A 26,650-nucleotide genomic window follows, 5' to 3' on the forward strand; every position below is an offset into this window, starting at 1 on the left:
GTGCATTTAGCAATAAGTACCACTGCCACCTCATCAGGAACAGAGAGAGAGATGAAAATCCCAGAACAAGTAATGACAGAAGCTAGGAAATACAGTGTCTAAGAGCAGATGGAGGAAAGCTCTGTTGGTGGAGGTGGGCACAGACATGGGTATGTGTGTGAGCTGAAAGAGAAAGGGTTTAAAAAGGAAGAGAGGGGGGCCGGCCCGGTGGCGCAAGCGGTTGGGTGCGGGCGCTCTGCTGCAGCAGCCCGGGGTTCACCGAGGCACCGCTTGTCAAGCCATGCTGTGGCGGCATCCCATATAAAGTAGAGGAAGATGGGCGTGGATGTTAGCCCAGGGCCAGAATTCCTCGGCAAAAAGAGGAGGATTGGCAGATATTAGCTCAGGGCCCATCTTCCTCACACACACACACAAAAAAAACGGAAGAGAGACAGGAGGGCAGGGAGCCAGCTGTGCCTACTTTTGTGCTTGGCCTTTAACATCTGTGGTCTCATGTAATCTTCAGAACAGCCCTGTGAAATGAGTTGTAGTATTTCCATTTTATTTGAGAGGCTCAGAAACTGAAAGAACTCACATGGTTTTTCTCCAAATCACACAACTTAATAAATGACTAGGCGGAAAATAAAATGTCCTTTTGCTGTTCTAAAGTTGATTTAGTCATCTGAAGTCCCTCTGGGACGTTGGGGAGTGGTAAGGGTCCTTCTAGATTCTGTCAGCTTCCTCAGTGAGAACCCCAGGCATCTGGCCTGGAAAAGCTGGCCAAGAAGCTGCGCTTCAGCCCTCTTCCATGTTTCAGTTATTTACGCGGCTCAGAAGGCAAACTTGATCTGCCTTAAGCTTAGACTAGCTCTGGTAAGCCCTTCTCCACCTCTCAACTCCCCATGCCTTCCCCGACCCGAGCCCCAAATCTCAATCTCAGTCTGCTTCCTGATAGGCTTTATAAGGCAGGGCCGTAAGAAAAAGAGTTTGAGTACTCTTCAGAAGACACATGGGCATCATCTTGTCAGTGAGGGGCAGATTATCTGAGGTTGGAATACTTCCTTACAAATTTCTTTCACGTCCTCCGACCTCTAGTGCCCTTGACCTTGTGCTCACTCTGTACTTTCTGTTACATTGAGTAATGTTCAGAGAGAGAGGAACATGTTACCAAGAGCCAGTAGCTTCTTCCACACATAGCTCAAGAGTCTGAGTCCAGGTCCTTTTCTCTCTCTAATTTTCTTCCTACGCCTCTCTATGCCCAAGACCCTCGAAGCAGACCTTTGGTTCTCAACCAGGGTTGGCCTGCCCTCCACGAATCATTTGATAATGTCTGGAGACATTTTTGGTTCTCACACTGAGGGGCAGCCACTGGTCTCTCGTGAGTAGAAGCCAGGGTTGCTGCTAAACCTTCTGCAATGCACAGGCCAGCCCCCCATAACAAAGAGCTTCCAACCCAAAATATCATTGTTGCCAAGGTTGAGAAATCCTGAAAGAGACTCCTAGAACCTTTGCTCTGTGTCCTTTTCCTTCCCTGTCCCTTACCTTTCTTCATTAGGGCCACTCCCTCTGGTATGATGATTGTGCTAAGCCAGCCACTGCCACTTTATACCCCAGAATTTCAGCTTTCCCAAGCCTGGCCAGCAGTCGGAGCTGCAGGGGTGGCCCTTTCCCGTGGAGAGCAGGGGTGGGAAGAGCTGAGTGAACTCTTGGGGAGGAGTCCCTGAGTGGGATTTGCGGAGGAGGGGAAAACAGGGACCCAGTCCTCAGTCGTGGCCGTTGAGTGCACCTGGGCTTCCAGGGAGCTGCAGTGGAGATGTGTCTTTTAATGGACGTGTGTGTCGTGGTGGGAATCATCAACAGTGATGCCATTTATAGATGTCAGGGAACTTGGAAAACTTTTGGGTTGACTGTGTAGAAATAATTTTGGCTGTGGTTATTTTTTAAATGAAATCAATTATGAATAATTATCACTTGCTCAGTATCTGTTATTCATGTCATTTAAAATGCCATATTGATTTCGGGGGGGGTAAATTTTGTTTTATTGCAACAGTAAAATCTGCTTGTGTATTTGCCTTTTTCATTTGCTGGTAACATGCTTGTCAGTTCTCAACTTACAAAAAAAAAAGGCAACAATGTTTCTACCTGGAATTAATATTTTGCCCCTTTTCTGTTGGAATGAAAATCCTAGTTACAAGGGGGCCACACAACCAGAACATTCACCCATAGCCGTTTAAGACTGCTTATAAATATAAAGTATAACTATTACGATGACCTCATGTCAGTGACCTTTGCAGTTCTGATTAGTCCCGATAATTGCCTTGGACCTCTCATCACCTAACCAGTATAATCCCAAGTCTGCCCAGTATTAGAGCTTATGGGGCAGTAAAGCTCTCTGCACTGGACTAAGGTGCTCCCAAGTCTTCATGTCTGCAAGAAAATCACTGCCTGATTCTCACTTTCCCCCTAAACCTCTGGTTTGGACAAATTATCTGGAAAAAATAGAGGGCATTATTATGTTGAATATATGTGGAACATGAAACTTTTCTCCTCCAATGGTTTTAATAAAAACTTTTACTTGTTGGATTAAATATTAAATTTTGATGTTTTCTCTGCTCAGTATATCTACTATTGCCTTGAAATGTATCTAAGGTATAGATAGTCCTTATGGTCCTAAGTAGTTCACTTTAAAATGAACTAGAGGGCCGGCCCCGTGGCTTAGCGGTTAAGTGCGCGTGCTCCGCTGCTGGCGGCCTGGGTTCGGATCCCGGGCGCGCACCGACACACCACTTCTCTGGCTATGCTGAGGCCACGTCCCACATACAGCAACTAGAAGGATGTGCAGCTATGACATACAACTATCTACTGGGGCTTTGGGGGAAAAATAAATAACATTATGAAATGAACTAGAGCATCATGCTACTCTGTTTACCAACTGTCATGATTAAATAACAATTCAATCACAGCCATTTATATGGTGCCCCTTAGGGGTGAGCTGAGAAAGGTCACTGGCACAAAGAGCAAGAAATTCTAGGGGAGCAACTAATATTGTTTAGAATTTAACCAAAAAAAATTGTTATTTTTAAATCTGCTGTTTACAAGATTCTCAGAGTTTTAGCCCACAGGGGCATGGTGGCAATGTCTTCTTTCATTTCGTTAAACTTGATGCTGAGTTTTATCCTAGTGTAGATGTCAGATGATGCTTCAAAAGACCTCTTTAAGAGATTTGTCTATTTTTCTTTTTAAATATTTCAAATGCATGCTGTTTCTGCTTAGACCTCATTTTTGTAATAGTACATGGAATCTGTTCTTTAACAAATGGGATTCAATCTTATGGTGGATTAACATATGTATATATTTTTTGCTGAGGAAGATTCGCCCTGAGCTAACATCTGTGCCAATCTTCCTCTATTTTGTATGTGGGATGCTGCCACAGCGTGGCTGATGAGTGGTGTAGGTCCGCACTGGGAACTGAACCCGTGAACCCAGGCCGCCAGAGTGGAGCACACTGAACTTAAACACTAGGCCACAGGACTGGCCTCGGCTTAATATTTTTGATAATATGATTTTTGTTGTTGTTGTCAGTGCTGTCAAGTCAGTTACGACTCGTAGTGACCTTGTGTACAACAGAGCAGAACCCTGCCCAGTATTCTTTTTACCATCCTCTCATCTTCCAGCGCTATATCAGACAGTGCTCTGCTGCTATTTATAGGGTTTTCATGGCCAATTTTTCAGAACTGGGTGGCCAGGTCCTTCTTCCTAGTCTGTTTTAGTCTGGAAGCTCCACTGAAACCTGTCCACCATGGGTGACCCTGCTGGTGTTTGAAATACCAGTGGCATAGCTTTCAGCATCACAGCAACACGCAGCCGCCACAGTATGACAACCGACAGACGGGTGATGTGGTTCCCTGACTGGGAAATGAACCCCAGCTAAGGCGGAGAGTGCCAGATCTTAACCACTAGACCACCATGGCTGGCTAATACGATTTTTTAATTTCCAAAAAATAGCAGCCTTCAGAACAATCTAGTAAAAAGTCTATTACAGTCAGCTCTAAAACTGTTTTTGTTGTGCGTGAGAAATGAAAGGCTTTTGAGGTAGGCTAAGACAGGTTGCCTCTGCTATCACAGGCTCTTCTCTGATTATTTTTCTGTACAAATGGTGGTTCTACATTCTGCCTTCTCTTCTGGCCTCTGTTCTTGCTGCTTTTGACTGAGGTTATATTCACACCTAAGCGTAGGCCTTTCAGGCTCATGGACCAGAGAGTCCACCGACCTTCTGCCCTCTACCCAACATTAAGATGTCAACCATTTGATTGAGGTTCCTAATAAGGATTGGGAATTGTACTAACTACTGCATTGATTAAGACATTTTAGCTCGTTGAATATGGATATACAGATGAACTCTGATTTTGGGAAATTTCATCACAGTAACATGATGATTAATATTGAATTGTTTCTCTGAATATCTTTAAATATGCATAGTGATGATAAACACTGATAAATTGATAAACAGAAACTTCCATGGTGGTGTTTGAAATGTAAGATGGCTCTTATTATTAATGTGTTATTGAAGCTTCACAGACTGGATGATGATGAATCATCCCTTGTTAATATCTACTACTAGCAGATATTACTAAAATAGTAATGTCTACTATTTTGTCCTTAATAGCCAGCTCGTTGAAGAAAAATTACACAGCTTTTCAATGTCCGGCCAAGACAAAATTCCTCCTCAAAATTAAACAGAATCAAGATGAATTGTAGACCCTAAAAAGCATTTTTAGAGATTTACAAGGCCAGGATAGCTTTTAGACTATGGGCATATGTTTATGCTTGTTTCTGGCTTTACTTTATTTAACAAGCATTTGTTAGGCACCTGCTGAATGCTGGGATCTGAGGAAGAAGGAAGGAGTGGACAAAGTGTAAAGTGCACTTGAGGGGTCGAGTAAGATAGAAACTAAAAAGAATTCGTTTCGTGTTGGTGACCTTAACAGGAACAGTTTGGAGAGCGTGACGGGGGCGGAAGCAGTATGGAGTGAGTTGAAGTGTGATTACCAGTTTAGAAAGTGGAGACTGTTCTCCATACTTCTGAGAAGTTTGGCTTTCAAGGGGAGGAGAGGTGAAATTGTGACAACTGGAGGGGTAGGTGGAAGTGAAGGCAGGGTTATTTTTCTTAGTTTGTGTAAGATAGCAGATATTTAGAAAGTATTTCAATGTTGATGCTAACGACTGAGTGTGCGAGTTTGAAGGTGCACAAGAGAAGGAAGATAACCACGTAGTTAGGTTTCTGAGTCCATTCCAGGGCAGTCTAACCTTGGATCAGAGGGAGGCATGAGTCCTCCATTAACAGTAGGTGTGGAAGATGGGTGCTGCAGGAATGTTTCTAAACTGCATTGTTTTTATATTCAGAAAGAAGTTAGGGCTTTGTCTTGTAATTAGAATCACAAGTTATTTTCTTTTAAACAAAAGTAATGGCTTACTTTCATAGTACTTTTGAAATGTTCTTGATCTGCCATGTAAAGGCTATTATGCCTCCCAATTACTTTTTATAGGCTATAAAAAAGTAACAAATTTTTGAAGGCACTTTACAAAATTAAAGAATTTTAAAATGCTAAGTACTTTGTGTAATCATCTTAACCTCATAATTTTTGGACCATTGTGCTTCCAACTCAGTGTGGACTTTATGATCCATTCCTGTTATTCTGTTTTCATCTGGCTTTTTACTTTCTTAGTTTTATTTCCTCCTTCTGTGGATTTTTACTAGGTCAGCAATAGTAATTATGATTGCGTTATTTATTGTAGATAAAGCAGAAATAAAGTGAAACCAAATTTTCTAGCATAAGTAAAATCTTCTTTTGGTTTATCATGAAAATTCTCCTTTTTATTTTCTGTATAACAGGATAAAAATTATAGACAGGCTCATTTGTTGTACATTCAATCATTTGAGACATCTTAGATTTTGAGGAAATTGTGTTACTTAAGGAAGTTACTTAATCATTCTAAACTTCATTAATCTCATCTGTAAAATATGAATAAAGCCTATTTACAGAATTATCTGTCCCATTTCATAGAATTATTATGAGGTCCACCTGATATAATGTATGTAAACATACTTGGTAAATTGTAAAGTATTTTAAAATATATGTTTTGAAAAATATTAGATCTCAGGGTCCTGGGGCCAGTTATAAACTCCCTTTCCGACTGTAAGGTGTATGTGAACAAACATTCTAGGAAATGAACGCTAAGCTGGCATAAGGGTTTTAATTTAGTTTTTAAGCATCATTGACCTGCAAGTCTCTATGCTAGTCTAAGTCTAATTTAAAATATTTAAGAAATCCTCCCTTTTTGGGGAAAAATGTATTATGGCTGATAAACTATATCTCTCTATTTGTATAGTATAAAGTTTAAAAGTGCCAGCTCTGAAATTAGGTTGCCATGGATTCAAATCCTGGCCGCACCTTTTAGTAGCTAAATGTTTTGGGTAAATTTGAATTCTTGGTGCGTCTGAAAATTTAAACTCTGAAAAATGGTGGTATTAATAGTGCTATTTCATAGGATTATTACCTATTAAATGAGATAACCCTTAGCATACTATCGGCCAGTGCTAAGCACTCAATATGTTAGCTATGTGCATAAAATTTACAGCAATATGAATCCATATATAAAAGAATATTTCATGTAAAGTAAGTGCTGCAAAGAATTAAATTTTAAATAGCTAAGTACTCACCAGATCTTTCATTTAAGTAGCTTCACCCGGGGGATTTTAAACACATTGAGAGGAACATTCTCTCTCTTTGAATCATTATAATAGCTTACTTTTTGGGCTGCTAAATTTACACCTAGTAAGTAGTTTCCCACTACTCATAGCCCAGCAGTGTTATTGGTGATTCCTTCCTTGACTGAAAAAGGTTTTCAAATATACTGTGCTAAAAAAAAAAGTGGAAAGCAAGTCTCCCCTCTTAAAAGGCAGAAAATCTGTGGTGCCAAATCTGGCCACCAGAGGGTGCCAGAAAGCCAGCGACCTAGCCCTCCCTTAGAGGCCAAGATCTTGCCCTTGTGAGAGGGATTCAGGAGCTGCCACTAACCATATCTGTGGAGCTCAGTGACCTCATGTTTTCTCAGTTCCAAATACCATTGATCTGATAGTGGCCCATCTCCTTACTTCTCAGGGACCAGCGATCGAGCTAGAAGTCTGTTCTCATCCTTTATAAGCCTTTGTACTCCTGGAGCCAATCAAGCTTTTCCCTTCACCCCCTGCCCTTTTCAGAAGAGGCCTGCCCATTCAGAAGTCACTTTGGTTACAATTCAGTTGATTTAGGAGGATTAACTTTATTCCATCCTACTGCTTCGACTTTTGCTACTATCACTCAGGTATTCTGTAAGTTAATTTCTTAGTAGGATTTAAGAGATTTTACAAAATAGTTACCAATTATTCAGTACTTGGTCAATACTTATTCAATAAATTATTCAGTACTTTAACACAAGGTTAAAAACCCAAAATACTTTAATGCAAGGTAAAAAAACCCATCATTTCTTAAGAATCACTAAACAGTGGCTTCTTTTCTTTTATACTCCGAGCAGAAAATTGGCAGAGGATGGAGAAACTTCCACTGCTATCAACCTAGCAAAACTGCCTAGTAGGAAATCTGCCCTTTTTACTATTAGTTGGTATAATTCAGGATGACACTTATTAAAGGCCAATGAAAAATAAAATTTCTGGTGATTGAAAAATTAAGAGATAGCTAACAAAATCTGCAACTGCCTCAATATTTAAGAGCCGTCTCCCTTCGTTTGACAGCATGGCCCAACACAGCTGTCGGTTCTGACTGTTAGGTGGGCTGTGAGAGTGAGGGTGGTCTGTTTCAAAGGCCTGACAGTGCATAAGGGGGAGATGAGGCAGTGAACACACCTGGGAGAAGATAACAAGCCTCCAGCCCATGCATGTAGCTCACAGGCGGGGACAATTAGAAGAGATGTGTGGGGTGGTGGCAGCAGGCTGAGGATGGGCCTGACAGTTACGGAATCATGTACTTTGGTTAAAAGAACTATAGCGGGAAGAGGTTCATTCAAATGGATGCTTCTAACTGAAAATAGGCTGGATATCTTGGGAACCCAGAAATGTGCAGTGTTGTGTGGACCAGCTTGCAGTATTTGAGTCAGTATGAAGGTAATTCCTTTGCACGCAGTATTTTTCAAAATTACTTTATCCTTCCCTGTATTCCGTCTGTACCTGAATCTAATAAAGCAAAGGAAATTTCACTCACAATATTCTTGTTTAAGTATGCTTTGGAGAATTCCGCTATCTGTTGGTACCAGGTACTAGTCACTAGGTCTTCTAGGTCATTTATTCAGGATTGGGAGTTACGTGATATTGTATATTAATACAAAATAATTTCAGAATAATTATCCAGTGGATTAGCTCCTCTTTGAATAACAGTATATGTCAGTCACTTGCTAACAGCATCTTTTGGAAAGTTCCTCAAAAGTACATTGAATTTAAGAGCCGTATAGCTTTTTTGTTACTTTTCCACAGGAGGTAAACCAACAGTATGTCTTTCATTTAGTCAGTAATTAAAGATGCATTTGTCCTTTTATCCTTATTAAAATTGGACATTTTAAGGCTGAGCTGAAATTTCATCCTGAAAAATAAAATGTAAAGATTTACTAGCAAAACTATTGCATATTAATGTGTATTATTCAAACCAGAGCTCAAATTCTGATCCCCAAGTTTCCACCAGTGACTGCAGTCTCCTGGCTTCCCAGTAGATGCAGAGCGAGGTAGCCTCTCCCTGTGAAGTTGCCTCAGGCGCAGTTCTCTGGCCTGCTTCCATGTCCACGTGAGGAGGGAGGCCGCTCAGAAAGCAGGTGTTGGGCTCAAGGGAAGATCAAGCCAAAAGTCTTGTTGCCGCTGAGAGAGGTGGCCACTTGGTCTAGCTCAGTGCTGAAAAGTTCTAGGAACATTGGGAATGCTGTCATTTTACAAGGTACTATTAGAGATAAAATTTTGATACCATGTTCTCTATTAAATTAGTTGATATCAAAAATAATTTTTAAAAATCTAATTTGGTGCCATTCTTAGATTTTTTTTAAAAAAAAAGCCTTTTTGGAACATTCATTTACTATGTCATCTAAGTGTGAAAATTTTAGTTTTCAATAAATTTTTACTCTTTGCAAATGACACTGGCATATTAGTTTCTCATCTTTATTTTCAGTGATTTATACATATTAGTTGTCCAGTCTAAGATGATGACATAACCCACAAACACTGTTGTCCTCTCCCCAAACCAAAAAGATGCAAGTTTGAAACATTTACATGTACATTTGAAAGTTGATGCCTCCCTCATAAGACACATTTAAGTTAATAATTAGCCAGTTTTATGTTCCCTTAGTCTCATTTTCTTTTACTTTAGAGTATTAGCATTTATGAACGTATTTTAAAACAATTGTTATGAAAGAACAAGGGCAGAAGCTGTCAGCTTCGGTTATACTCAGCAGTTTTGCTTTTAAGTTTGTACAAGACTGATTGTTATTAAAGTAGGCAGGGATTTTATTTTTTGAATATTTTCATAGGAGCCCTCCTATCCTATCCCCCCCCCCCATCCTTTTAAATTACTGAATCTCTTCATGGGGTTTTAACTGAATTTGAACTTTTGTCTGTTAATATCTGGGATATTAAAAATAAGTCATGCCATTCTAAAATTAATGAGACTATTTAGGGCCGGCCCTGTGGCTTGGTGGTTGAGTGCGCGCGCTGCGATGCTGGTGGCCCGGGTTCGGATCCCGGGTGCGCATTGAGGCACCACTTCTCCGTTCATCCTGAGGCCGAGTCCCGCATACAGCAACTAGAAGGATGTGCAGCTACGACATACAACTATCCACTGGGGCTTTGGGGGGAAAAAAATAAAATAAATAAAATCTTTAAAATTAATGAGACTATTTAAATGTTTCCTTTTTGGTAAATTTTATTTTCTAAAGCTCGTGTGGCAAGTTAAGGAGGAAGAACTTTGATCAAAATTTATTATTGCTCTTTAACTTTTTAAAAACATTTTGCTGTATTTTGAGTTCATATTGTTTTATAAATAGCTATCAGACCATGATTCTTATTCTGTGGTGTTTTAAAAGAATTTAGATGCCTCAAAACTAAAGTATTAAGAATCCTGTTTATTTGTAGGTGTTGCTTCACTATTGAAAAAAATTATGTATTACAATTTGAGTTTTATGATTTGTGGTTTTCAGCTGACCTCTTTTTATTATTTTTGTGTGTGTGTGAGGAGATCAGCCCTGTGCTAACATCTGCCAATCCTCCTCTTTTTCTGCTGAGGAAGACTGGCCCTGGGCTAACATCCATGCCCATCTTCCTCCACTTTACATGGGACGCTGCCACAACATGGCCTGCCAAGCAGTGCGTCAGTGTGTGCCCGAGATCCGAACGGGCGAACCCCGGGCCGCCGCAGTGGAGTGCGCGCACTTAACCACTTGTGCCACTGGGCTGGCCCCATGACCTCTTTTTATTTTAAAACTCTTTTTATAGATTTAGCAAAGTAAATTTTGCATTTTTTTGATATGAAGATAGTGATAATTTAAATTGTCAGAGTATTGTAATGTCGCTGCAGTAGAAAATTGTATAAATAGTTGTATTCAGTGATATTAGTAAGAATTATGCCCTCCCAGAGTACTTCATTCCATGCATGTGTGCCAAAGGAGTAAACTGTGGTATTTATTATCATTTTGAAGAATTTTTTGACAAAAGCCATTTTTCTAAGAAAAGAATAAGTCAAAATTGAAATAAATGTATTATCAGACATGCAGAATAAACATGTAATGGAGCATGGGACTATCCTGTAGTGACATAAATGAAATATGCTGGATAATACCCTGGTTTTCCCAGATAATCTTTTTGCTTTGCTTCAATTTCATATGTACCTACTTGATACCACACACACACACACACACACACACACACACACAGACACACACACACTTTTTTTTTAGAGTTAACAGATATGTACCACAATGTTGAAAGGGACTTTTCCTGTTGACACACATTGGCACTAGAGTCCACAGCTGAAAACAGCAGGTGCTGGGTACCCCATGTTCTAAAGAGAGCCACCAACAATTGGGCCATACACCTCCCTCCCGGGTTTACGAAGAGCCCCACCATTTTTCATTCATTCGGTAAATATTTATTAGGTACCTACTATGTTCCAGGTAGTGTTCTAGGTGCTGGGGATGCAGCTGTTTACAAAAGTTCCTATCCTAGTGGAATTCACAATCTAGTGGTCTAGTGGAAGGGGAAGAAAGTAGCTCTCTCCTTGCTTAAAGTCAGGAGGGGAGTGGAGGGCTTCCAGAGGGCCATTCGCAGAGCTTGGTGGTGCCTGCAGGAAAGGGAGACTGGCATCTAGTACCCAGCCAGCTGCTTGCTAAGCTGATTGAACCTGCAAACCCACTGATGTGCCACTAGAACAGAGCTCAGTGGGCAAGTTCCTGGGAGTCGGGAGGGTATATTAATATAGACCTAGAGAGATGTCTGCTTTTCTCCCAAAGGTTCTGTATGTGGAAGACCTCTGTAGATAGAGCCAAGGCCTGCAAGATAACTAAGGACCATGGGTAGTGTGCTAGGAAAGAGGAGACTAGAGTACCTCTCCTCTTCTTTGTGTCCGGTGGCCTCTGAAGACACCCCTGGAGTGTGGAGAAGAACCTCTGCTATCTCTATAGCTCTTAAAAAAAAGGTCAGAAGTCATAATGCTGACGAGGGGGCTTTCAGGCCAGAGGAGATGATACCCCACCCAGAGGGCTGCCCCACTCCAAGAGGGGTGAGCACCAGGATAATACTGACCACCACTTCAGAAAATCCACCCACACCCCTTCTGTGCACAAACCGCCAGTAATCAACCAAACTAGAACAAGACCAGGGAAACCACCCCCCAGTGACAAATAACCATTTACATCAGAAGATCCCTGTCTCCTTCCCAGCTCCCAACACCAGAGGAGCTAGACCTTGAAAAGAGATGGGGAGAAGGTTCTGGATACAGACATCATCTTTTCCCACCTCAGGTCTCTTGGTCTGTCTGTGCAAGCCCATATTGAAGGGAGAGATGAGATTAATATAAGAATGAAGTTTTAATTGGTGTGGACTTTTAATAACTAAAAGTGACCAGAAACCAGTGAGATCTGCCCAAGATTCCTTAAGGGATGTGTCAGGGAAATTGGGCATACCACAGCTGAAAAAGTGTGATTGGAGAAAAATGAAAATATAAGTTTATATAATAGTTACAGAGAGATTTGACTGGCCACTAAGCTCGTTACAGATATATTTTAAGGGCTGTATTTTTTTTTAATGTTAATGATCTTCCATAACTAGTCATATAGTTAATTAATTAATTTTTAAAGAATGAAGTGTATAAAGAAAGTTAATTGCTTAATTTGTTAATCTCTCATTTATGGCTTTATCAGTGTTTTAAAATAATCAAAGTGTTAATCAGAATCGTTGAGAAAGACAGTCAAAGCTAATAGAATCTTTTAATCTGCCCCTATAGATCTGGAAAGATTTAATTGCTAGGTGGTTTCGAGTTACTCAGATTTTGTTGTCCTGGGCCTAGAATTTTAGAGCTGCTTACAGTATAGCAGAGCTGTGCATGAATTAACTTTTTCATGATATTTTTAGCAGGCAAAACTGCTTCCTAGAAACCGAGAAGCATAAAAGGAATGGATGTTCAGCTGCCATTGAGGAATGCAACTAAAATTCATCATTCCTTTTTTACATGGGTGGCTCACGTTTCTCCAGGACAAGATAATTGTAGTGATGCTCATCAGCTTATAGCTCATCTGCTAGATCCAAGCTAAACACAACACCAAAGCAACCATGGGACAATCTGAATGGACACAGGCAAAGTCTTGCTTGTATGTCAAGGGGATATGTCTTGTTGGTTTTGTCACAGCCTATCTCTTTTTATTGATAAAATTATGGCATCTATTCCAAAGTACTATGTAGAAGTGTGTTTATTTTGCTAGAGAACTGGTTAAGTAGAAAAATGCTTAATAAACATATATACACTTATTTCATAAGGCCAACTGTAGCTAAAATACGTTATTAATATCTTAAAAGTAAAATATTTCACTAGGTACAATCTGTGAGGAAAGGTGAAATTTTTTTTTTTAAAGCAGTCTTTCCCTATTTTTAACCTATAGACAATCTGTTAAAAACTGTTTTACATGATAATTGGATTTTAAAGTGCTTTTGTGGTTCCTGGGAGACCCAAGAAACAGCTCTCAGTAGGCTCCAATCCAAACCTATGTCAGTGAATTTGATGTTGTCTTTGAGTGCCTGCATAAACACCTCTAGCTCTGTGACCTAGGGTGGGTCACTTGGTCTCTCTGAGTGCCCTCACCTCAAAAACAGATGAGGACACCTCACCTCACCCACCCTATAAGGTGATTGCTAACATTAAATGACTTAATGCACAGGACCTAGGATAGTGTCTGACACTTTGAAAAATGATCAATAATTGGCACTTTCTCTTTCTTCTCCATTGATATCCACAAGAAATGGTTTTCTCATTTTTCTTTGGGAATGAAAATAAAATCTAAATGTCTTAAATTTACTGTAGGTGCTCTGAAGTTAAACAACCAAAACAGACGTTTCATGGCAGTTTCCAGTTATAATCCCAGAATATTTATAGTCATTCAGTTGATTAGGCGAAGACAGGGGCCACTCAGCTCAGAACAGAGTTACCTGTAATCCTCCATCCAGATAGGTAAATAGTGTCTATTTTGGAAAGAAGGCTCTGCCAGTAAATTTAATGTTACTGCAGCTTTTAAGAGCACATTTTATAAGGGATTTACAATGAGGAATTCAGCTTTTCTTATGTAATATAAGTATTCGAAATTATCACTATCTTAATTATTTTTGTAAATGCATATTTTAAATATATGTAAGGTTTTCTTTAAGCAGGCTTCATAGTAGTTTGGATTGACTTGAGAGCTCTTTTATTGTATTCTTCTCAGTGTCAGAAATTAAATCAGGAAATGCCTTAATATATTGATGTTTTAATTTTTTTTAAGTTTAAGTACTACCTGTTATCCCTGTTGCTCAGTCTTATTGGCAGAAAGGCCCCTTACCTGTTTATATATGTCTAAACTGATCAGTGGACTTGACCGGATTTTTGCTAGTAGTTTGGTGTGTTTCCCGCTCTCATTTTTAGTAAAATGAGTGTGGCAGCCTCCATGAACAGTGTTTTGTAAAACCAAACCAGAGTCTGTTCAACAGTAAAAATTTGAGCTAAAATGGAATATTAGGGGAAAAAGGAGTATGTGGCTCCAGGCCACAAACAACTCCAAACAGTCTGAAGCATGCACTGGTAAACCTTAGAAAATGCTATAGGCAATTCAGCATCAAAGTTGCCACAGAAAATTATTGTTGTTAGCCATTCTGTTGATAGTTCATATTGTTAGAATTGCTAGCAGATGGGGAAATAGATGAGTCAGGATACAGTATTAGCAATCCATATTTTTTTAATCACAGGCCACTAATAACGTCTGTAGCATCTGTGAGATTTATTTAAACAGTTGCTAGGAAGAGTTTGTTTTTCCAGTAAACACAGCAAACCTTGTACAGGATTTTCTTGATTGACTATTTGACTAAATGTGTTAACATTAACATGTAAGACCATTTGCTTCATTGTGGTGGTGTCTCGTTTATTTTGACAGACTGATTATGCCAGCAACTTGCGGATCCATTAAGTCTTGAAATGTTATCACATTTATGCATTTAAAAACTTCATAATCCTATTCTGCCCTTTTTTGAGATTAAGACTTTTAAAAAAATCTATCATGTAATTAAAGCTATTTTTGACAAAACAAAATAATATAAAAATCTAAGTGTTTTTCCCCTTGAGCTCCTAAGACGAAATTATTTTAGAAAGTAATTCCTTATCACTTGAATGTGACATTTTAGGTTATAGTAGAGTGGATATATAAACTTAAAGAAAGTTCTAATTTTACTGACCATTCTTCCTGATCAGTAATAAGCAACCTTTCAATACTTCTCATAGAGTTCAGAAATAATTCTGATTATTAAAAGTTTGAACTCTCAGAATTATCAGAGGGTTGATTTAATCTTATTTTCCATCTTAAGTTCTCACATCACTAAGTTGTTTGTGCTGCTGTCTTATGCAAGAGCTAGTAAGTGAGTTATTAATATGTGTATCTTTTACTTGGATTTTTTTTTTAAAGGATACTGAAAAATAGAATATTTTTGGAGATTGATCTGTAATTTTCTTACCTCCTGGATGAAATGATAACCCCAGGGCTATCATTAACAAAAATGAGCTACTTATTCAATACCAAACTATACCAATTTTCAAACAAGATGTTGACTCCTATTGAAAGGGAATTTTTACTTGTTCATTTAACTTATGAACAAGTATCCATCCACCCATCTATCTAATTATTGTTGCTATAAAATTTAGGGTTTTTCTTTAAAGTCTTTCACTTGTTTTAAACAAACTTTTTATAAGAGCTGGGAGAGCCTAATCTACCAACTGGCCTGAAGCTTAAAGAAGAATAGCGAGTCTACCTTTTGCTGAACTTTTGCAGTTTCTTCCATTTTAAAAGACTTCTCTAGGGCCGGCCCCGTGGCTTGGCGGTTGGGTGCGCGCGCTCCGCTGCTGGCGGCCTGGGTTCGGATCCCGGGAGCGCACTGACACACTGCTTCTCCGGCCATGCTGGGGCCGCGTCCCACATGCAGCAGCTAGAAGGATGTGCAGTTGTGGCACGCAACTATCTCCTGGGGCTTTGGGGGGAAAATAAATAAATAAAAATCTTTAAAAAAAATAAATAAATAAATAAATAAATAAATAAAAGACTTCTCTATAAAAATGTCATATGCAGGGTTTTCTGTTCACTATGACCTTCATAGCTGAATACTTAAAAACCATTTTCCCTTTCAGCTCAGGTAGAAGGCCCTGGAAATTTCTCAGCAGCACACCCCCCATTTGTGGTGATGTAACATTTTGAACTCTGTGGCAGTGCTGGATGAAGAACATCAGACTTGGTATAATGAAAAGGAGTGTTGACCTAGAGATCAGGTCGTGTCTCCGCCGTTAACCTGGAGTATAACTGTGAGCAAGCCAGCTCTTGTTTCCTCGCCTACAATAAAGGTGTACAGTACATCATCTCTGAGCTTGTCTTTTCCAGTAAGATTCTGTGAGGTTTAACTCATAACCCAACTTTATAGGTTATGCATTTAACAAATGACTGTCATATGCAGTGACTTTTAATAATCCCAGATCTCAAAATGTGTTTCTCTCAGGCCTATACAATTAGGTTTACCTGATCTCAGTTTAAACCCGTTTAGGCAGATTGATTTTATTCTTTGCCCCTATTAATATGTCTTGCCCCCTGATATTTGTCATTTCAAATGTCCAAGAAAAGCAAAAATTCTTGTGAATAGGAAAAAATGCCTCAGGTGGTGAAACAATATCATTCTGAAACTCATCTCTTTTTCTGTGACTCTGTATTTTTGAAGAAATTGTAGGTCCTGCTTCTGTCTTTGCATTCAAGTCCTTCGTCTTATTGCACGTCAGCTCATTTACTCACTTAATCCAATTTGTGTCCTTAATGTTTATAAAGATTGTCAAACTATAGTGTTCTTTAACCATGTTAAGGCCTGAAGATTAAAGAATAATTGTTAGTTGTGCAAGTTCTATTTTATCATTAAATTCAAAACTATATTTTCTTAAATGGAATTAGCCTAAAACATATAAAGGCCGTTTCCAGATGAGTTATTCATTTTTGTACATTTGTTCACATACAGTAAAAACCACAATGTGTGCATATTCTGAAATTCTCTTCACTGACTTGACTTTCTGAATTCTAAACCTTGACAAATGTAGATCAAAGACTTGATACTCCAACTCTAGTTTACTCTGCATTTATTTTGGAATCAGTCAACTGGCATAATGCTGTGGTAATACAGCCACTTTGTGTTCCGCGTATTGTAGAAAGATGACTCATGGGCCGGCCCCGTGGCTTGGTGGTTAAGTGAGCGCGCTCCACTGCTGGCGACCCGGGTTCGGATCCCGGGCGCACACCGACGCGCTGCTTCTCCGGCCATGCTGAGGCCGCGTCCCACATGCAGCAACTGGAAGGATGTGCAGCTACGACACACAACTATCTACTGGGGCTTTGGGGGGAAAAATAAATAAATAAAATCTTTGAAAAAAAAAAAAAAGATGACTCATAAGTAACATCTCTTTCTGATATTAAAAAAAAATGTAAATTCAAGTGGATTTACCACAAGCTCTGTTGATCCATAAACATAACAATTCTGAAGCGATTTCTCTTCCTTTTTATAAAGGTTTTTAAGGAAACCCAATTTTAGTGAAGGAAATTTTTGCCACAATAATACTGATATTAATTCAGGAAGCTCAACTTTTCCTTCTAATATTATCTTTATTAGCCCCCCCCAAATGTTTTAATTTGGATTAGCATTTTTAAAGGGTGGTAGTGGATTGTATAATATTATAGGGCCATTTTTTTATTATTATGAATCTCCATAAAATTTTGTCTGGTTTGTGAATCTTTTTATTACTAAGGCATTGAGCAATACTGTTTTCCAAGAGATTGAATAAGCTGCTTCTGCCACGTTTCCTTCCCCAACCCATTTTCATGCCTGTGGGAGGCTTGATAGCTACAGAAACACAGAGTGCTAAATATATGTTATTAGGGCTTAATCAGAAGTCAAAACCCAGCCGGAAGTTCATGTCTATAAATCATACCCACTGAATAAAAAGTGAAAAATTCTGCCGGTTAACCTCATGTTTTTGTTTCTTTTTTGTCTAGACAAAACCATAATCTAGAGTTTTAGAAACCTACCGATATTTCTGTTATATTAACAAAATAAGAAGAGCCTCTGACCACAAATGCTAAGGTTTGGGGATTATTTTCTATTGGATACCATAGACAGATTGTAAGATTAGGGAGAAAACCCTCTTTTCCTGGATGATCTTATCTTCATCAAGGGCTTCAGTTATGGCCTAAATGCTGTTGATTCCCTGAGTCTGTGTCTTTAGCTTGACTCTCTTTCCTGAGCTCCAAAACCCCAAATCATAATCCATATCTGATGTCTGCTCATATCTCAAACTCAACAGGACTAAAATCAGTTTCATTAACTCCTCTACCTTATTAATAGTATCAATCTTTACCCCATCACCCAAGCTTGAAGCCAGAATCATCAGTCAGTCAACAACAAAAGCCCTGTCACTTCCACTTTCAAGTCTCTCAAATCCATCTCTTCTCAATCTGCACTTCCGTTTTCCTGGTTTCAGGTGTCATTTTCTCACCAGACTGTTGCAACAATCTGCTGATGGATCTCCCTGCCTCTATTTTTTTTCTCCGTGGGTATCTATTTTCTATACCTGCTATTGGAGATATTTTTCTAAAGCTCATTCATATATGATCATGTCACCATGTATGCTCAAAATTATGTAGCATTTCTTTCTTGTCTACAGAAAGTTTGTAGCAAGGTGCTTAAGGCCCTTAGTGATCTGGCCTCCCGAGCTCTCCTTCCTGCCTCATCTTCTGATCCTCTTCCCCGGTGGATCATTCGCACATCCCGGCAATCAGCCGACATAGCCAAAGATGGCAGGTGTTTGTGTGGCTTACACATTTCTGCTCATGCTGTTTCTGTTCTCCCCTGTTCTATTTCCCGTCTTCTCAGCTTACCCATCCTTCAGTGAATTAGCTGTGCGTGGACCTGTCTTGCCAGCTAGATTGCAAGCTCTTTGTGGGAGGTAGAGTGTTTTATTCATCTCTGTGTCTACAGTGCTTGGTCCATAGAAAATATCCATAAATATTTTAATAAATGAGTCCTCTGACAGCCCACCTGAAAACATAGCTCTATATGTAGCTTATGTAGAAGTCAGATTTCCTGTAACTTCAACCTTACACAGCCACAAATCTGAAATCAGATTAAAAAAAAATACAAACACTAGAAACTGGTGTAACAGGCTTCAGCACTAAAGCTATGCTCTGTTTTTCTTAAAACAGCCACAGGCTTTCACTCGGAACTTATTTGTTCTTGTTTAGTGTAATGCCTTATACGATTGTTTAATTGCTTTTCTGGTTCCCAGTAGATGAACAAACTTGAAGTAGAGAAAGAAGGATATATGCCCAATGATGGCCATGAAATTCACTCAAATGAAGATAAAAAGCAGAAAAGGAGAGAGAAAATTAGTACATGGCACAGATTAGTGATAGTGATGATGATGATTCACCATCAAAGAAAGGTTGTTTTAGGTCCTGTGTCCCCTGCTTTAGAAGGAAGCATATTCTGTAAAATACTGTGTAAAGATTTTCTGTTCAAAATAGTTGAAACAAAGTTTTTTCATTTAAAGAACTAAGATTTTAGATATTTCATAAATTTACTTATATGAAACACCTAACTCCCTAAGATGCCAGGTGATGATTCTCCAACCTCAGACCTCTTTTTTGCAAATTTTACATATGAAAATATAAAAGTCTATTAGAGGAGGAAAACTTTTCCTCTAAGTAGTTTCTTTCCCTGAATTCAGTCCATTACTGTAATATAATATTTATGAACTATGGGCAATTTGCCCAGTAAGGTAGTATAAGATATTTACAGGAATATTTTAATGCAAAAATTGATTGCTTTGTATGATGTTATTTATCCTAATCTTAGAGTAAGCCATTCCTTTGACTCATTTATTTTGTATTCCTATTTATGTACCCACCTTCATGTCATGATATTTAGCAGTATAGTTTAATAGTTTCTAAGTGTGTGTACAATCTTCTGCTATTTAAATATTTTTTTGGAGTATCTGGAGATGTGTATTGGAATATTTGGAGTATTTTGGAGACATGAAACTCATGCATAAAAATCAATTATTAAATAATACATGACTCTAGAATCAAATACTAAATTGTGTTTAAATTATGACTGTTATATAGAAATTCAGAGATGGGAAGGATTAATGTGAGTTGAGATAGAGATGAAATGGACTTGGGTCTTATGTAGACAGCATCTCAGAATGTCTTTCTCCTGTAAACGTGGCTGTGTGTGGTCTATACTGGCCCTTTATCTCACCATCACCTGTTTATACAGTTCAGAAAGTTTCGAGGTTCCCCGTTGGCTTATTCTTTGTCCTCACGATGATTTGAACTGTAGTGATCATATAACAGATGCATGGTTAATACTTAGATTAAAAATTAATGAAGGAAGTGTAGGGGCTGGGCCGGTGGTGGTGTAGTGGTCGAGTTCGCGCGCTCTGCTTCAGCGGCCCAGGGTTCGCGGGTTCGGATCCTGGGTGCAAATGTACGCACCGCTTATCAAGCCATGCCGTGTCGGCATCCCATATATAAAGCAGAGGAAGATGGGCATGGATGTTAGCCCAGGGCCAATCTTCCTCAGATAAAAGAGGAGGATTGGCAGCAGATGTTAGCTCAGAGCTAATCTTCCTCACACGCACAGAGACATACAAAAATTAATGAAGGAAGTGTATAATATAATACTGTGCATTATATATAAATGTATATAATAGTATAATATAATAAGCTAGGTTCTTTTGGTGATGTTTGACTAAAAAAGCAGCAGGGCATATTTTATATACATACCAGAACTTCTTATACACCAAAGCAAGTGGTGTTCAACCTCAGAGTCACCTGGGAGCCTGTGCACTCTTTCCTGTAACAGTGTCATTCCTGTATTTTTGGAACTCCTCTTTTGAATTTCCTTCAGAGTCTCTGACTCATTCTTTTCAATATCATCAGTGGTGACAAATCTTTTTCATTTGAGAATGGATTTGATTTTTGGAACCAAGAGTCACTTAGGGCCAGATATGGTGAGTAAATGGAGGATCAAGCTGAAAAATGCTATTTTTGATTAAAATTGACATGTGACTATAAAGTAATGAGAGCGTTTTTCTGGCTTGGCTCATAAAATAACCAAAAACAGTTCTCTTCTCAAAACAAAAATAAGCTGCAAGTTTTATATTAAAACCGAGTCTGAATTACTCTCGTATAATTTTCCTGCTCCGGAGTTGATCATGGATCCCTGAAGTCCAGACCGCTTTGCCTGCTTTCGGGTCCCACCAGCCCCTAGTTCTCTGGTGTCCTTAGTCTTGCCTCCTCAACATGGCAGGGCCTCCTCCTCAGGGCCCTGCTCACCGCTCTGAGGCACCCTCCTTTTCAAGGACCAGCACAGTCCCTGCTCCCTAAAGGGAATCTTCTCCTCATTGAATTTATAGTGAGGCTTCTCTCTTTTTGTTGGGAATCTGTTTTAAAAAAAACAATGGATGCTCAGGAAAATGTACACACAAACATGCAGAATTTTGCACATGAGAAGCTTATTCATGGACTTGAGATAAGAACCTCTCACTGAATCTGTACCACATACAATCGGGCTTCCTTGTGTAGGGTCTGGGGTCAGTCCCTACATGTTTATAGTTGCTATTCTTATCCTTCTAACTAATTTGTAAGTTTCTTAAGGCAAGGAAATAGTTGGGTACTTCTTTGCTTTCCTTACAGTACCTACCAAGATGCTGAGTGTGTAATAACATTCCGTAAATCATTGTGGTTTAACAGATGTTTTTAAACCACCTGCCTGTCACTATTGTTTTAATAGTTTCTGAAGGAGACAGTTTTAGATTTTTTTTAATGTTAATAAGATAAAAGCCCAAGTGTTAGGTTATATATTTCAGGGCATCCTATAAGCCCTGAAACAACATCCCTAAACCAGTGTCCTATATATAGAGTGGATTTTACCCCCATACACACATGAGGCCTCTCTCCCACTGTTATACAGAAAACCAGTAAAGGATATGCTAGTGGTGTCCCCAGAAGCCAGCGTAATCAAACTAAATCATTATAGTCAAGCTACGTCATTTAGTCAAGTTATATCATTATTGTCAAACTATAATGTATAATGGTGAAAATTTAATAACGCTTCATTTTCAAAATGGCCAAGCCCATGTCAGAACTTACACAGCACTGTCTGTATCAGGTTTGGGATATTTTAATCATAAATTTAAAACCCTATTTTATCAAAATGTTTGGGATAAAAATATTCTGGATAAATTAATTTTCTGATTAACTGAGTGCTTAAAATTTAAGCGTTTGGTAAAATGCAGGCTAGAACGGTTAATTTAACCTGTATTCAATCTTGTCACATTCTTGGGTGATCTCAGCAAGTGTTCATGATTATCAGAGCCCTCCAGAGCTGGCGAGGATGTGAGAGATTAGAGTGAATATATCCGGAACATATCCTGAAAGTCTGTTTGTTGGCAATGGTGGATTTGTGTTTCTGCCTTTTTTTTTTAAACAGATACATTTCGTCAGCTTATTTTTCTCATTTGCTCTTTCCTAAAAGCAGAGTTTTTTATTGTTTGGTTTCAGCTCACTTGAGGTTCTTACAAGATGTGGCTTCTTGGTTCTTCAGGGAAGGAATTCCTGTTTTAATTGTTGAACTAGATTTTAAAGATGAAATATAGATGATGATGAGTAAGAAGATGTAAAAGGTTTGCTGAAATATTCATGCTAAAACTCATTAGACTTCAACCTGTTGTAGATGATTTTACTATATTAATAGCTTCATTTTTTTTCTATATGCAGTTAAAAAATCTAAGTTTAGAAGAACTACAGATGCGGTTAAAAGCGCTGGACCCCATGATGGAACGAGAAATAGAAGAGCTTCGTCAAAGATACACTGCAAAAAGACAGCCCATTCTGGATGCGATGGATGCGAAGAAAAGAAGGCAGCAAAACTTTTGAGTCTAATTTCTTCTCTGTTTCTGTAACTATTCTGGAGACCAAGAAACCACTAAGAATTGAAGGAATACTATGATTTTTTTTTTTAATCCCTAAGATTTGTGCTCTCCAACTAGACAGTGGTCAAAAACTGATGATGGTACATACCCAGGTAAATTCCCCAAAGGCAGAATTTACAACTGTAGCCACTGTGTTTTCATTTTTAAAGGATGAAAACAACAGAAATGTATTCTTCTCTGTATGTCAGCTGCATACCAGCAGTAAAAGTATGTTACAAAACGAAGGCTGTGTTTAGAGACCTTGAAAATCCAAAGCTATTGTTTAATTGTACAGCGCTGAAGGGCTTTATGTTACAATATTCTTTATTCTTATCTAGTAGCCTATTTATTGTATCCCCTTAGGTAAACTTATTTATTTATGCTATTTCACTTTGTTTTGTTTTTTAAGGACAAGATCAGGATAGCTTTGGTGAAGGTAGGGACTTATTAAGAGATGATAATGTACAACCAAATTATACTTTAAGCAGGGAGCTCTGGGGTACTTTCCTTGATTTCCAGGATAGTTTTCCAATAGAAGCAAAGCAATAATAGCAATAGTACCCAAATGGGCCAGTCATATTTTATACTGAAGCAATAATTCCATTTTTACCTACTGAAATTTTGTTTAATATTTTTACTTTTGATGTTTGATACAAAATAGAACTATATATATTTAGGTCAGACGGAGCTATAATGTTTAAAACCAAAGAAATCAATGGAACCCTTGCACAAAAAAAGTGTGGTAAATATTTTAAAAGAGATAAATTCTTAAGACAAATGTAATTTGTTAATATTGTTTCATGTGCAGGTCTGATAGCTAAACTGTATCAAACTTAAGCTCATCAGATTCATTTCTGTGAAAGCGTGCTCAATTGTCACAGGATTTTTTTGTTGATTTCATTTATTTCCTGGGAATTGATAAACATCATGTGCCTGACGATAACAGAACAGCAAAAACATTTGTACTGAACTGTGCAAGCCTTGGGGACTGAAAAAAAGATTAAAACCATTAAAAAGAAACTCATTTCTAAGCTGAGTGAACATTTGCGTGATTGAACTGGGACCAGTCATTTCCATATGGCCATCTTGACATATGTTTGTTCTTTTGTGTGTTTAATTACTATGTGTATATCGTAAAGACAAATAAATTTTACTGTGCCACCCAGCACATTTCATCTCTCTATCTTTGGTTAAAACTCATGACCTGGCTTTTGTCTTTTCCAGGTGAGGAAGGTCTATTAATCAGGACGGGCTAGATTATGTAGTGATAACAACCCTGAAACTTCAGTGGCTTAACATAACAGGTTATTTCTCACTCGTGCTCCATGCCCGTCCCAGGTTGGCAAGGCGCCCTGCTCCTGTCAGTCACACCCAGGGACCCCACTGATGGAGCCCCCACCGTCTGCAACATTGGTAGTCACCACAGCAAGGGAAGGAGCGCTAACAGGTCTCACACTAGCTCCAGCCAGCAGCGACACGTCAGGTCAGCCACAACCGGTAGTCCGACTAGTCACATGGCCACTCCTAATTTCAAGGGAGCAGGGAAATGCCACTTTACCATGTACCAGGAGGGGACAGAAGGGAAATGCTGGTGAGTTTACTAATGACTGCACGGAAGGTGTATCATCTCTGGAAAGCTTCTGTTCCCTTTTAAAATTGCTTTTGTGCCCCAGGTAATGCCTTGATGTAACATTTGTCTTTGCTTTGCTGAGTCCTTACAAATTGTAAATTGTGTAATTGGATACAAATTTTAAGATTGTTAAAATAGTGGTAAATATTGAAAAATTTATAAAGGTTATTAAAAATGAAGACTGAAAGTACCATATATGCTTCAGCTACGTCTTCACTGGGGTCTATATGGGACAGTCGGACAAGTCCATCAACTCAAACACCCTACCTTCTTTTTTCCTTTCTTAATTTTTTTTCTTCTGGGTAACCTAATACCTTGCCTAATTTGATGGAATCAAATGACTGATTTGCTGTCATCCAAGTAAAACCACCTACGTGAAATGACGAGAAACCTATGAAGATGATTTCTCTCCAGTTTGCTAATCAGAAAATTTATGCAAATTAATTCAATGAGGCCTGTTCACCACTGTTACTAATTCAGTCTCAACAAGAGTCCTCCTTTTTTTTGTAGTATTTATTTGTTTATTTATTTATTTATTGCAGTAACATTGTTTTATAACATCGTATAAATTTCAGGTGTACATCATTATACTTCTATTTCTGCATAGAGGACATCATGTTCTCATGTTCACCACCCAAATACTAATTACAATCCATCACCACACACATGTGTCTAATTATCCCTTTCTCCCTCCTCCCTCCCCTCTTCCCCTCTGGTAACCACCAATCCAATCTCTGTCTCTATGTGTTTGTTGTTGTTTTTAATCTATTACTTAATGAGTGAGATCATAGCGTATTTGACCTTTGCCCTCTGACTTATTTCACTTAGCATAATACCCTCAATGTCCATCCATGTTGTCATAAATGGCTGGATTTCATCATTTCTTATGGCTGAGTAGTAGTCCATTGTGTATATGTACCACATCTTCTTCATCCATTCGTCCCTTGATGGGCACTTAGGTTGCTTCCAGGTCTTGGCTACTGTGAATAATGCTGCAGTGAACACAGGGGTGCATGTATCTTTATCCATGTTCTTTGGATAAATACCCAGCAGTGGAATAGCTGGATTGTATGGTAGTTCTATCCTTAATTTTTTGAGGAATCTCCATACTGTTTTCCATAGTGGCTGCTCCAGTTTGCACTCCCAAGGAGTCCTCCTTTTAATAGTAAATATTGATGTTCCAATCACATTGTAATTTTTATGTAAATAGACTTTATACCCCATTGTTATGTCTATTTAAATATATATATACATAAACATATATTTGGCAGTGTTTTATTTTAGAGGTTTAGGAAGCTCCACAACATTTTAGGATAATTTGTTTTAAAATTCTTCCTATTTTCTCACTCTCTGCCCCACATCCAAAAAAAGGAACTTATGATAAGTTTTGAAGAACCAAAAGACATGAGAGAAACCTTCAAGTCTAGGTAAGCGTTTTAATGAGTTTAAGAAGAAGCCCCTTATTAACCTTGGTTGCTGAGAATGTTCCTAGGTAAGTGTACTTTCTGCACACCCCCATCTTTTGATAAATACGGTATAGTAAATGTAATTGAAGCTAAGGAGTGAGGGTTTCATCTTGCATAAAAGCCAGCATCGTTGTATATATTGTCCTGTAGATGAGAAAGTTTTTTCTTTGATTTAATGAACTTAGAGCACTCATTTCTACAGACTTAACAATACACTCAGCTTATTTTAGCACAGTTTTATGTTCAAAATGTGAGCTAATTTGGCCAATATAAATTGGAGAAGAAAATGTGTTTATTTAAATGGATTTCAAAATAATAACACCTGTTATTGGGGACACTATGCTAAACAACCTTACATATATTACTTACATGCTTTTCACTTTTTTCTCTGCTTATTTACTGAATCATATCCCCAAGGTTTAAAATCACTCTCTACCCGCTAAAGGATAAGTAGCTTCTCTAGTGGAAATTGTATAATACATTAATAAGATGTTTTTGACTTAGTCACAAGAAATCTATTCAAATTACTGACGCATTAGCATTCAGTAGGAATGCTATTTTTGTTTCCTATCCTGTATGTTAAAGATTAAAGATTAAAATAAATCCTGAAAATACTAATGATATAACATTCTAAATAGAATATCATTTAAAAAAATAATTGAAGTTACATTGCATTACTAAACTTGTTAGGCACAGGCATTTAATTAGATATTTATCAAAATGCTATTTTGGAGTACTAGATACTCTTTTTGTGGCCCCAA

The 26,650-nt window shown here is 38.4% G+C and overlaps 1 protein-coding gene across 4 annotated transcripts in view; it reads left to right on the forward strand.

Moving 5' to 3' along the window:
* Positions 1–23,961, forward strand: part of STK3 (serine/threonine kinase 3) — a 290,389-nt gene extending 266,428 nt beyond the window's left edge. For 3 of the 4 annotated variants that reach the window (XM_087447596.1, XM_004431201.3, XM_087447595.1), the window contains one exon: positions 22,600–23,961. In XM_087447596.1, coding sequence (XP_087303722.1) covers positions 22,600–22,758 — 159 coding nt within the window. In that variant the 3' untranslated portion in view covers positions 22,759–23,961. Of the gene's footprint in view, positions 1–15,920; positions 16,156–22,599 lie in introns of those variants that run through there. The other variant, XM_087447594.1, reaches the window with a different exon arrangement.
* Positions 23,962–26,650: the final 2,689 nt, after the last annotated feature.

The sequence above is a fragment of the Ceratotherium simum genome, chromosome 23 (genome assembly GCF_057802395.1).
Source record: "Ceratotherium simum simum isolate JZ-2026a chromosome 23, ASM5780239v1, whole genome shotgun sequence".
NCBI lineage: Eukaryota > Metazoa > Chordata > Mammalia > Perissodactyla > Rhinocerotidae > Ceratotherium > Ceratotherium simum.